The following is a 12,925-nucleotide window of genomic DNA, read 5'->3' as shown; positions in this document are numbered from 1 at the left end:
AATTTTGAATATATGAAGTGTTTGACTCTGGGTAGACTCATGCTAAGAATTTTATTTGGGATCGGCAGGCTCTAGAATTAAAAAAAAAATGCGAACAAGAGGCAAATTATGCAATGAATTTAGGAAATCAAGAAAAGTGTGTGAAAATTCCAAGATTTTGGATGGGGCATGGAACAGATACTTCCCTTAGTCTTGCCTGCACATGTTCCGTATCTGGAAACTAAGCAGCTATTTTGTGGAAGAAAATACTACACGTCAATAGACAGTAAAAAATCAATTTATTAATTGACTAGGAAACAAGCAAATAAAAACACCATAGTTATTTTGCTGCATCGTTAATATTATCACAGTTGAAGAGCAATGGAAATACATGGAATAACAAGAAACACTTAAACGTGATAGGTTTTGCCCCCAGTAAGGGCATTTGCATCCGTAACTGTGATGGGTCTATAACGCTCCAAAGTACACTGAGCGCAGAAAGGTTGTACTATCGAAATTGGATCTAATGTTGTATATATATGATTTGATTCACTGCTTGAAATATCTATGCTACTATAAGTATGCTCATTGTTTTCGGGGTTTAAATACTTTAAAGGAGTGGAAGTGTATCTTCGAGCAGAACTTGAATATGCTGGAGGCGTATTATTCCATTTCTGCTCATTGTTCTCATTAATTTTTGGAGAAGGAAGGCACCTTCTAAGAGTTCGTAAAAACCTCTGATCATTCCAACGTACAATGACAACGCTGCCTATTTCAGACCTAAGTTCACTTTCAACATCCTTTTCGAGGACAAGAAGGATCACTGGTTTTGACCTGGCAGAAATAGTAATTAACTTTCTTATTCCAGGACGCTGCCACTCGGTAGCCACAAATGCCTTGGACGCAAGAACAAGAATTCTTCTAGATGTGGCAACAGCAAAGTTTAAGGACTCTTCAGGACTAGCTCCACCATCTCTATACTGGAAGTAAGTACTGAGTTGCAGAGCTCCACTTTCTAACTCTGGCGACAGGATCTGAAAGAGAAATAACGTTTACCTTGGTGAAAGAAAAAAATAATTGCTAAAGACTTCTTTCAGGGACGAATAACAGATCCTAGTTGTATTTTTCAAATCCACGAATTACGTTAAAATCATCTGTAAGATTGAGCCAAGTTTATATCTTTTTTTATTGTCTTCAAAACTATTCCAAAATGAATGCACGTTATGTTTCTTCTTTCTTTTTTCTCTTTGAAAGTAATTTAGAGGAAAAGGATGTGTTAATTATTACATCTACACACGCTGAAACTATTGACAATTCTTTTTAAGGTTGTAAAGAAAAATTTGTCAAACAAAGAGAGCATCTTCTATATATTTGATATTGGAAATAATCTATTTAACTAAAACCGAAGAAAAATAAACATAATGTTTGAAAATTCAAGCCGTTTAAACTATAAAACATCTTCTACTTTAATGACAATAATGAGTAATTGTAATTGATTCCATGACTGTCAAAAATCCGCATTCTTTAATGTTTACTATATTTTGAGTTTTTTTTTGTCGTATTTTATATAAGCCACATCCCCAACACCAGTCTTATTGTCTACAAAGACAGGGATAAATTAATGTGGAAGCTAATTTACTAATAATGTAGATATTGTCAATCATTACACCAGTAAATGTTGCTGTAGAAGTCCAAATGGTTGAAAACTGGTACACTAGTCAATCAATAAAAAAACAAACAAGGTTTCTGGACTGAAAGTAAGGAGCAACATTAAAACTTAAAACAAACAGAAATTAATCCATATACGAAGGGGACTATCGCTTCCTAAAGTCTTTACGCTAAAGTCTTAAAGTTCTTTAAAAACACTTCTTACTCAAATTTAGCGCCAGTTCTGTTTGAGCAGTCTTTCTTAAAGGATTTTGACAAAAAGTCAAACTTCAGTGTAAAGAGCGAGGGTTGTGGAAGGCAGAAAATCAGGCAAATTTTCTCAGGCTCGTAGCTTTTGATGGATAAGATTAAAGTTAAGGAATTTTACATATTTAAAATCAGCATAAAAAGCCAATTCTTTTGGTGTATCATATAAAAATTCCCTTTTTTAGAATTTCGGTTACTGTTGGACCGAGTCACTCCTTACTTACAGTTCGCTACAACGAACTGTAGTTAAAACTTTGTTTTAACTACATTTGTGTTAAGTTAAGTTGTATTTGTTAAGTTAAAACTAGGTTTATCTTACTAATTGAGATTAAATATTCACATCTTCTACTACAGAATGTAAGTTTTCACTTTCTTGTTTTTTTACGCTACCACCTAGATGGATCAGCGGTAAAGTTGATCCTACTCCTTTTCTTACAATTCCGGAGTGTAGTTGCAATTCACCCTGAATTGCATAAAACAATTACCCAGCATAGAAAAGGTGCATTCATGAACTAAATTCTTATTTGTATTTGGACAGAAATATTTAAGCAGCTGCTAAAGGACTCAAATTTTCTGATTATCTTTCAAAGAGACTTTGAACCAGTCCCACCTGATTTTGTTTTCGTTTTGTGCACTCAGCTTTTGTCGGAAAGTTCTCATGCTAATTGTATGGTATATCGGTCTTCCATTCATTCAGTTTTTGTTTATAATAAAAAAAAATAAAGGTATTTTACTTAAAAATTACTGTTATGGGTTTAATCTTTACTTATACTGAAGCACCCATTTAATCATAATTATTATATAAATTATAGTGTTTCTTGGAAGGTTCACTCATACCCCAAATGTTATTTTCTTCTTGTTTTTAAACATTATAACTGAAGGATGTTCTTGTACAGCATCGATGTTGCATACATAGGTCCACACAGGTCCGATGACAAGAGCACAAATTGGAATGGTTCTTGGAATAGGTGAAATCCATTAATATGTTTAAGCTTCTATTTTGCTTTTATGTTTCTGGACTTCCTTATTAATTAAATAAAAAAACAGGTTTTTTTTAACTGAAAGTAAGGAGCGACATTAAAACTTAAAACGAACAGAAATTATTCCGTATTTGAAAGGAGCTGTCCCCTCCTCAACGCCTCGCTCTTTACGCTAAAGTTTGATTCTGTCCCACAAATTTATTTTTTAAAACAATAAAAAACTTTAGCGTGAAGATTGAGGCATTGAGGAGGAGACAGTCTCTTTCAAATACGGAATAATTTCTGTTCGTTTTAAGTTTTAATGTCGCTCCTTACTTTCAGTTAAAAAAACTTGTTTTTTTATATTTAATTTCTGAACGTTTTTGAATTAATGCAGGTTTTGATTTTGGCTCACCGTACATGAATAATTAAAACGAAATTTGCATATTTATTCAAATTTTTTTGGTTAAATGACTTTCTCGAGAGTTGTTTAATTTTATTAACGAACACTTTTATTAGTAATAAATATAAGTAACTTACTAATTAACTTACGTAACGAAATTTCTATATTCGTATGTTTTTATTACGTATATTAGGGGGTTCGCCCCCTAGTCAACACCTCGCTCTTTACGCTAAAGTTCAAATTTCATTCCAATTCTTTAAGAATGACCCCTTAATCACAAAGGCCGTTAATTAGAATAAATAGCTCTTATGAAATAACTAAAAAAAAAAATTCAGCGTAAAGAGCGAGGTATTGACTAGGGGTGAACCCAATCATATACGTAGTGATTTTTGTTCGTTTTAGCTTTGATGTTGCTCCTTACTTTCATTTGAAAAACTTTTTTTTTAATTTAATTTCTGATCGTTTGTTTAAATAATACTGGGAAATTTAGTACCCCCTTCATAGAAATGTCCCTTCCCCCATGAAAAATTCCTCCATGGAAAGATCCTCCCACATAATCCCCGACCCACCCACCCCCACTACAAGAAAAAATCCCCCCCTGAAAACGTCTGTATACTTCCCAATAACCAGGGGCGATAATTTTTTCTCCACATCATTGGGGGTGCAACGACCTCCCCCCTTGCCACCCCCAAACGACACCCCTGCCAATAACCAATACTAGGCTATATGTAAACATTGGGCAAAGTTCATAAATTGCAGCCCTTCCCCCGAGGACTGTGGGGGATTTAATCATCCTGAAAGACATAGCTACTATATTTTCGACCGTGCTGAACAAAATGGCTATCTCAAAACTTTGATCGGGTGACTTTGGGAAAAAATAAGCGTGGGAGGGGGCCTAGCTGCCCTCCATTATTTTTTGTCACTTTAAAAAGGCATTAGAACTTTTAATTTCCGTTCAAACGAACCCTCCTGCAACATTTTAGGATTAGTGGGTCAATACGATCACCCCTGGGGAAAAGAAACCAAAAAAGGAAAAAAACAAACACGCATCCGTGATCTTTCTTCTGGCAAAAAATATTTGCAGATAGGAGCTTGAAAACCCTACAATAGGGTTCTCTGATACGCTGAATCTGATGGTGTGATTTTCATTGAGGTTCTATGACTTTAGGGGTTTTTTTCCGCCTTTTTTTTCGAAATTAAGGCAAATTGTCTCGGGCGCGTTACTTTTGATGGGTAAGACTAAACTTGATGAAACTTATATATTTGAAATCAGTATAAAAATCTGATTCTTTTGATGTATTGGGCGTTTAACCTTGAAAAAAAAACGTAACAATGAATAAAATTAATTATGAAAAATGTTCCTTGTACGAAATTCCAAGAGTTCTTTCACTGAGAAATGACTAAAATTTGAACATGCTAGTATGAATCAAAGCACAACGGCGAACGAGCTAAATTGAAAGTCCGTAAGCGTTAGATTCTTCGTCTCGACACAAAAATTAACTGAAATCAATACACACATGGAGCCAGGGTGGAGGGAATAATCTTTAACGAAAAAGGAAAAATTGGGTAGTTATTGCCTGAAACTATAATTCCTTAAAATTTTAAATCCTTTCTCCTAGAAAATCCTATAGTATATTCCCCTAAAATTTCAGCTTTGTGTACCAATAAAAACAGTACACATATTTACTGGATTATAGAAGTCTCTGTACCTATGCGTGGATCAAACAGTTCACGAACAGTACATAAGGAGCGACACTGCTGAGTAGTAACCGAGACTCTAAAAACTGGAATTTTAATACCAATAGATATCTCAAAAGAATTGATTTATTACGCTGATTCAAATTTATCAGATTCATTCAGTTTAGTGTTACCCTTCAAAGACTACGAGCCTGAGAAAATTTGCCCGATTTTCGAAAAATGGGAGAAACATCCCTTATAAGTCAAATAATCTTAATTAAAATCGCATCATCAGATTCAGTGTTATCAGAGAACCCTACTGCAGAAGTTTCAAGCTCTTATATGCAAAAATGTGGAATTTCATATTTTTTTGCCAGGAGAAAGATTCTTATAATTGAGACATTTAGAAATACTACACGATGCGCGTTTATTTGTTGTTGTTTTTTACCAGGGGTTAACGCATTGACTCAATGGTCACAGAATAGCGGAAAAGGGCTCGCTCGAACGGGTATTAAAAGTTCTAGTGCCCTTTTTAAGCGACCAAAAAGATTGGAGGGCAACTAGACCCTCTCCCACATTTTTTCCTAAAATCGTACTATAAAAATTTTGAGATAGCCATTTTATTCAGAATATTTGAAAGGTCCTATAACTATGCCTTTGGAGATAACATCACCTCACATGGCCCCTGGGGAAAAGTCTTTAAGTTATAAAATTTGCCCATTGTTAACACATGGTATTTATTATTGAGAAGTTTGCATGCATTTTTCGGGTGGAGGGGGATGAACTTTCAGCTAGCGGAATTTTTTTAAGTGAAGAATTTTTTATGGGGATGGAAGTTCCCAGGGGGAGACTTTTTAGGAAAAATTTTACACTGGAAAAATTTGCCAAAGTTCCTCTACGAAATTCTTTTTATTGATCTTACTTTCTCTTTAACGACTCACTTTTACGCATGGAGATGCTAAGAATAATTTTACGGGGTAAATTTTCACCGGGATTGAATTGTCATCACCAGGATTGATTTCCTGGCATCACTAAAAAACGGTCAAAAATTAAATAAAAAAACATGTTTTTTCAACTGAAAGTAAGGAGCAACACTAAAACTTAAAACGAACAGAAATGGTTACGTATATGAAGGGGACTACCCCTCCTGAACACCTTGCTCTTTACGCTACAGTTAGAATTTTTTTTTTTTTTTTAAGACCGACTTCTGAAACACAAGGCTCGTTTAATTAGAAAAATAAAAAGCTTTTTTGATGCTACTAAAAAAAAACTTCAGCATGAAGAGTGTGGTATAGAGGAAGGGGCAACCCCCTCATATACGTAATAATTTCTATTCGTTTACTTTTCCAATTAACAAATATATATATATATATATATATATATATATATATATATATATATATATATATATATATATATATATATATATATATATATATATATATATATATATATATATATATATATATATATATATATATATATATATATATATATATATATATATATATATATATATATATATATAACTTAATATCGGAATAATTGTTTTTCTGACCATATTTTAGTTGTTTATGTAATTATCTAATAGGTTTAAGCAATAGAATTTAAGAGCTAAGAAATAGTTATTATTAAAAACTAACCTGAGAGGCAAATGGAGCTTCTTTCAAACTGTGAAAAACACAAACGTCAAACAGTGCCTCAAAGTTTCCATGTTTGGAATTGATACTGCTAATCCAATTTTTCAAAGCTCTACGTCGCATCGCCAGAAATGCGGCAGCTATGATCGTTGCAATGCTTATAATTGACAGAATGAAAATCATGCCCAAATTCCTATCTTCTTCTAGCGTTTCTTTCTTCGTTACTGTCTCTGCAGAAGCTATATTGCATTCTTTGGTGGCCTCAGTTATAGTTCTATGTGAATTATCTTCTGTTTGACAGTCTATAGTTGATCTGTCCCAAAGGATAACAGCCTTTTCATCTAGCCAAGCAGATACAATAGGCAAGTATTCGCAATCACAAATTAGACGATTATTCCCCAAAGATAGAGACATTAAATTGGGGCCATAATACTGGGGAAAGCTGGTTAAATAATTTCCGTCAAGTTTCAAAACTTTTAAAGAGGGGAGTTGCTCAAAAGTGAATTGTTCGATTGCTACTAATCGGTTATTTTGCAAGTTTAAAAGTTTTAAGCTCTGAAGATGTCCAAATTCAAGACCGTTCAGTTCACTGATCAAGTTATTTTGTAAATATAACTCTGTAAGGAAATTAAGTCCATGAAATGTGCGATTTCGAATAATTTCAACATTACTAGAGTTGATAAACAGATTCTTTAGGTTCTTTTTACCAATAAAGCTGTGACTTTTTAGCTCAGCAAAGTTATTGCCATCCAAACGAACTTCTGTAACATCCATTGGGAGATTAGAGGGAAGAAATTCAATGGAGGATGCTGAACAGTCCACAATATTATTAGACCAGGTAGCATCATGGTAGCAAGAACAGCCAGAAGGACAAGCCATTTCACAATCACAGGCGTCGAAATCGCAACAATGACAAAGAGCAAAACAATGGGAACTATAAGGACAAAGAAATTCTTGGGATTTGATTTCAGCTAAAGGGCGAGAAATATTCATATTTACAGTATTACAATAAACATCACCCGGATCTCCGAGAATAGGTTGAAGTCGAGATTTTGGAGGGGGTTGAATAATTCTGCTCAACCACTCCATCGTACAATCACATAGAAAAGGATTTCCACCCAATCTTATTCTTGGCAGTTCTTTATCTTCTGCAACATTAGACAGCCAGAGACTAGATGGCTCTAATTTAGTAATCACATTATTTTCCAATTCTACGACTGTCAGGTTACTTTTTCTAAGGAAAGTGTTCGGAGCTACTGAATGGATGCCATTACTGCTCAAATGCAGGAATACAACACTATCAGGAATACTCTCGGCAGATATTTCCTTGATTTTGTTCTGAGAAGCATCTAAAGCCATCAATTTAATCTGATTCTCCAGCATAAAATAATTACCAAGTTCTTCAATTAAATTGTTATGAATGTCAAGCCATTCCAATTGAGGCGGTATAAATGAATAATCAAAAACTGATATTGCATTTGACGATAAATTTAGCCACTGTAAATTGACTAGTCCACTAAGAATCCCATTAATGTCACTAATATTGTTCTCGCCGAGTCGTAAAACTTGGAGATTCGGACATCTCTCAAATGCCCCTGGCTCAACATATGAAATCATGTTTGAGGATAGACTTAAACCTATCAAACTTTGATAGCCTTCAAAGGTTTGACGGCGTATAGTGCTTATTATACTATTATTATCCAAGTTCAGACCGACAAGAGTCGGTAATCTTGGCAAGTCCCCAAGGGCACTAATTTGGTTGGAACTCAAGTCTAAGTTTCTCAAGGTTGGAATATTAGAGATAGCCAAAGGAAATTTTTGGAGTTTATTTCCACTCAAGTGTAAATTCTGGAGACCAGAACAATTCCGAAATGCTGATTCTGACACGTCCGATATTTGGTTCTCGTTAATGGACAAGAATGCAAGACTGAAGAGACTTTGGAAAAGAGCCGAATTAATGGTGGTCAAGTCATTATCTCTTAAATTTAAAGTATGTAAATTCAAAAGACTGGAAAATGTAGAATCAGTTAAAGCTGACAGCCTGTTGGAAGATAAATCTAATGATTGTAAACTCGATAAATCTTTAAAAACATTTGCTCCCAGTGATCTTATTTTATTAGAATGTAAATCCAAGACAACAAGACGTACGAGGTCAAATAACATACCATGCTCGAGTTCATCCAAATTATTTAGGGAGATATTTAACGATTGTAGGTTACTTAGATTCGTAAATGTGTTCCCTTTTACAAACAAGATTTGGTTTTGGCTCAAATCCAGGGAAGAAAGTTCGAACAAATGATAAAACAATTCGTTAGATATAGTGGTTATGTTATTCGATGACAGGTTCAACGTTTTTAAATTGGAAGCACCATAAAATGCCATATCTTCCAGACTATTTATCATATTTTCGCTTAGGTCCAAGCTTTTCAACTGAGCTACATTGACAAATGAATTTGATCTTACACTATCGATTTTGTTCTTTGATAAATCGAGAAATGTCAGTTCTTGAAGACAATCGATCCTTAAGGCTGTAATGTTCGTTAATCGATTGCTCGTCAAGTTTAGCTTAGTTAATGCGTGAACATCACAGAACTGATTGTTTGCCGAGTCTGACAAACCTGAGTCACTGATTTCTAATTCACGAAGCTGGGTCAAGCCTTGAAAAGAACGAGGCTCAAGTTTTAAAGCAAGAGAGTTATAATTTTCAACTCTGCTGTTAATTCGAATCACTTTGAGATAACGCAAGTTCATAAAAGCATTTGGCTGCACTTCTTTTATTTTACAACCAGTTATAGAGATTTCTTCAAGCTTTGGTAGTCGCCGAATGCCACTGTTCGTAACTACGCTTTCAAATAGTAGAACATCGCTACACTCGATGAAAATCGCGATAGTTTGGTAAGCTTTATGAGCACTAAGTCCAATTCTTTCAACAGCATTATCCAAATGCTGTAAAGTCCGGATTTTACAATAAAGTTCAGCACCATTTTTATTTTCAAATGATTTCCATTCACAAACGTTATTAAAACTAACAACAAAAGCAATAAGTTTGAAAAGAACAAAAGCTAACAACTTGGCCATTGTTTCACCTCAAAGCACTCTATAGGCTTTCTTTATCCATTAAAGACCCATCCTTCTTCCCACTTGATTCATTTCTGACTCTCGAAGTCTACTGAAGAGAGGAACCAGGCTGGAACATTGCATCAAGAAAGAGGAAGGATGAAGGCGCGGCTTCACATGCCCAACGTTTTCGCACGCGACATGCTCGTTTCTAGCATCATAATGTTTAAAGGCGATTTGCAATAGATGTAACTTGTTTATGAATAAACCAATGATGTCGTGAGTTTTTTGTCACTTTAGAGAAGTTTTTTCAAGGAAATTGTTTCTTCAATAAAAAGGACAGAAACGTACGCAAGGAACAGTGGTGTCGTTTGGGGGGAGGGGGTAGTTGACCCCAATATTTTGGACAAAAAAATATTATACAGCCCATGAAAGTAAGGAGTGACATTAAAACTTAAAACGAACAGAAATGATTCCGTATATGAAAGGGGCTATCCCCTCCTCAACGCCTCGCTCTTAACGCTAAGGTTTGACTTGGTCTCACAACTTTATTTTTTAAAACGATAAAAAACTTTAGCGTAAAGAGCGAGGCGTTAAGGAGGGGACAACCCCTTTTCATATACGGAATATTTTCTGTTAGTTTTAAGTTTTAATGTCGCTCCTTATTTTCAGTTAAAAAATATTGTTGTTTTTTTGTCTCTATAGCCTACGACGGAGAATTTCATGTCCTGATACGCTAAATAGTCCTGATACGCTAATAGTACCATCATGATCGCTTCATTTCGTGCTTGTCTACAAACTAATCAAGAAATGTCTTTTTTTAGAACCAAAATGAGCTCATTGTGCAGAAGTGATACCACATTAATTGAAAACAGATTAAGCGACAATCCTATGCTTTATTTTCATACTTATATGGAAATATCATCAGTTAATTAATTTGCACTAGTTTTATCGATGCGTGTTAGATAGGCTGTTAACCATTAATTTTAGTTCGTTTTTGAGTTTCAACTTCGCTCTTTACTTCCCTCAGAAATACTTTTTTTTAATTGGCTTCCTTAAGACCCATTCACAATGAGATTTTATTAATATAGAACCTTAGCTAGCGCTACTTCAAGCCAATCAGATTTTCAGTAGAATTTACTGATTTGATGAAAACTGTATGAAAATTCTGATTGGTTCAAATTAGCGCTACCTAAATCTCGGTATTAATAAAATATCATAGTGTGAAAGGGTCTTTAGGTTTCTATCCATGACCATTTTGCACGGGATTCAAATTATTTGGAAACCTACTATAACCGTCGGTGTCTGTAAATCGTAAATTGGAGGCGCATTTACTCCTTCTGCTCTCAGAGAATAAAAAGCACGTGAAAAGACGCAATAGTTTGTAACACCCAGGGGAAAATGTAAAACTTTCTAAATTTCTGCCCCTCCCAAAAAGAGAAGGCGTCCATGAACTGATCTCCTACTTAACTACTTCGGATATTCACGATTCAAGTCGGAGAGTAGAGATAGTATCAGAGGAATTTTAAATTTTTATTCAAATATAACGCTTGTCAAATTTTCTTGTTTTACAGTTGGTTAAACACAATCAGGTTTAGGAGTTCACTTTAGCGGATGATAAAGTTTTGACAGAACAATATTAACGAAGCAGAAAACTGGCCGTAGGGGGGTGGACACATGTCCGAATTTTTCCTGATTTGTAAAACGAATCCGTAGAGCCACTTTCTAATTTAATCAATTCTAGAGAACCTGGAGATCAGTGGAATCAGCCTTGGTCTCTTGTTTACAGGAGATTGGGCAACATCAGGGAACACTGTTTGAATTACATGCAGTCAAGTGTAAAATGTATGTTTCTCATTCCTTCGAATGATTATACAGAATATGGCTACTGAACAGACTACAAGGATACGACGTAAAATTTGTGTTTTATTTTCTCCTCAATTTGAAAAGAATTTAATGTTCTTTTTTAGATCAATTTTTTGAAGATTTTAATTAGAAAATACTTGAGTTAGTTGTTTCAGTCAACTTTGCTACCAATTAGATATTTTCTGCATGTAATTACTACTACGGGCTTTAATAATTCACGTCCCAATTCCATATCCGGACGTAAGCTAAATTATACATTTTTTGTTGCCCGACGGGAAGTCGGCAAGGTCGCCGGCAAGGCACCCCTGATCTTGTAAAGTAATAGCGCCCTTCATTTCAAAAACAAAATTTTTAGAAAAGTGCATTTTAAAATAATAGTATCCCTTCTCAAGAATTTAGTTTTACAAAGAGCTCACCTCTTTCTTACACCCGATATTTTACGAGAGTTCGCCTGGCTGTAATGTACACGCTATTTAAGGTATTCTTTCTTTATTTTCCTTGCCTTAACCGGAAGACAAAGGGAATTAACTATTATTTCAATGGCAGGTTGGTAGCCTAGTAGGCTTAAATAATTTCTTAGATTTTTCTTTCTTAATTTTCGTAGCCTCCTGGTCGGCTCTGTCGCAAGAAATCGAGTTTGCCTCAGTTAGCTTGGACTTGGGCCTCAAGTAATCTGCGTGGACAAGCAACGCAATGGTTGCCTGCTCTAAATGGGTTAGGGCGCCACCGTCGGTAATCTAATTTTCCATAGTTTTAGTGAGGCTGTCTTCCACTGGCCGGCTAGGGGCTTCGAGAGCGTTGGTGAGGCAGATGAACTCTCCCAATCTTCCTACGTTTAGAGTGTCGCGTCTATTATTCACAAAATCTCGTGCAATCCGGAGTCAACTGTTGGTTTGTGCCCACCTGAAAACTACTCCAACGAGCGTTTGTGTCGACAGATCAGCTTTGAAAATCAAAACATTTAAACAGTAGAGCGAATAGCAGTGAATCGTCAAAAGGAGTGGACTCGTTGTGTTCAAGTGTTTTACCTGTAACCTTTTTCATTTAAGAGGGTTACCCTCGCTCTATGGTTTTTTTACGTTTACTTCTTTAAGTCCTTTTCCTTGCTGTTTCTTATATTACATCATTTGCAGTTATTTGAGGGTTCTGTAAATATTTTTGTGAAAGTAAATCGAACAGTTGTGCGAGTTACCTTAGAAGCCGGCCCTCCATGGGCAGATGTAATACACAATAGGCGTGTTGTTGAAGTCATCGTGGATTTAGCGCTGGCACCAAGGAGGAATCCCCATTATAGAGGTTAGCATTATTGCTTCAAATTTTTCATTTTGTTTGCAAATCAACAGTCGAGCACTCCCTGGTCTACAAGAACAAGAAGAATAAAAAAAGGGTTTGTTAAAAGAACTAAACACATTAAAAACCCGAAGTTTATA

General features: G+C 35.1%; 1 protein-coding gene across 1 annotated transcript; it reads right to left on the bottom strand.

The window, feature by feature from the left end:
- Window positions 1-267: 267 nt before the first annotated feature.
- Window positions 268-9,717, bottom strand: LOC148955182 (toll-like receptor 7). Its single transcript, XM_089100651.1, has 2 exons — window positions 6,576-9,717; window positions 268-1,013 (listed from the first exon to the last, which is right to left on the bottom strand). Exons 1-2 carry the CDS (start codon window positions 9,648-9,650, stop codon window positions 390-392), a joined length of 3,699 nt encoding a protein of 1,232 aa, XP_088956777.1. The 5' UTR covers window positions 9,651-9,717; the 3' UTR covers window positions 268-389.
- Window positions 9,718-12,925: the final 3,208 nt, after the last annotated feature.

Source organism: Artemia sp. Qi Xiang Cuo, chromosome 2 (genome assembly GCF_049724085.1).
Source record: "Artemia sp. Qi Xiang Cuo chromosome 2, ASM4972408v1, whole genome shotgun sequence".
Lineage (NCBI taxonomy): Eukaryota > Metazoa > Arthropoda > Branchiopoda > Anostraca > Artemiidae > Artemia > Artemia sp. Qi Xiang Cuo.
The sequence above is the reverse complement of the archived record's forward strand: the minus strand, read 5'-3'. Positions and strand labels throughout refer to the sequence as shown.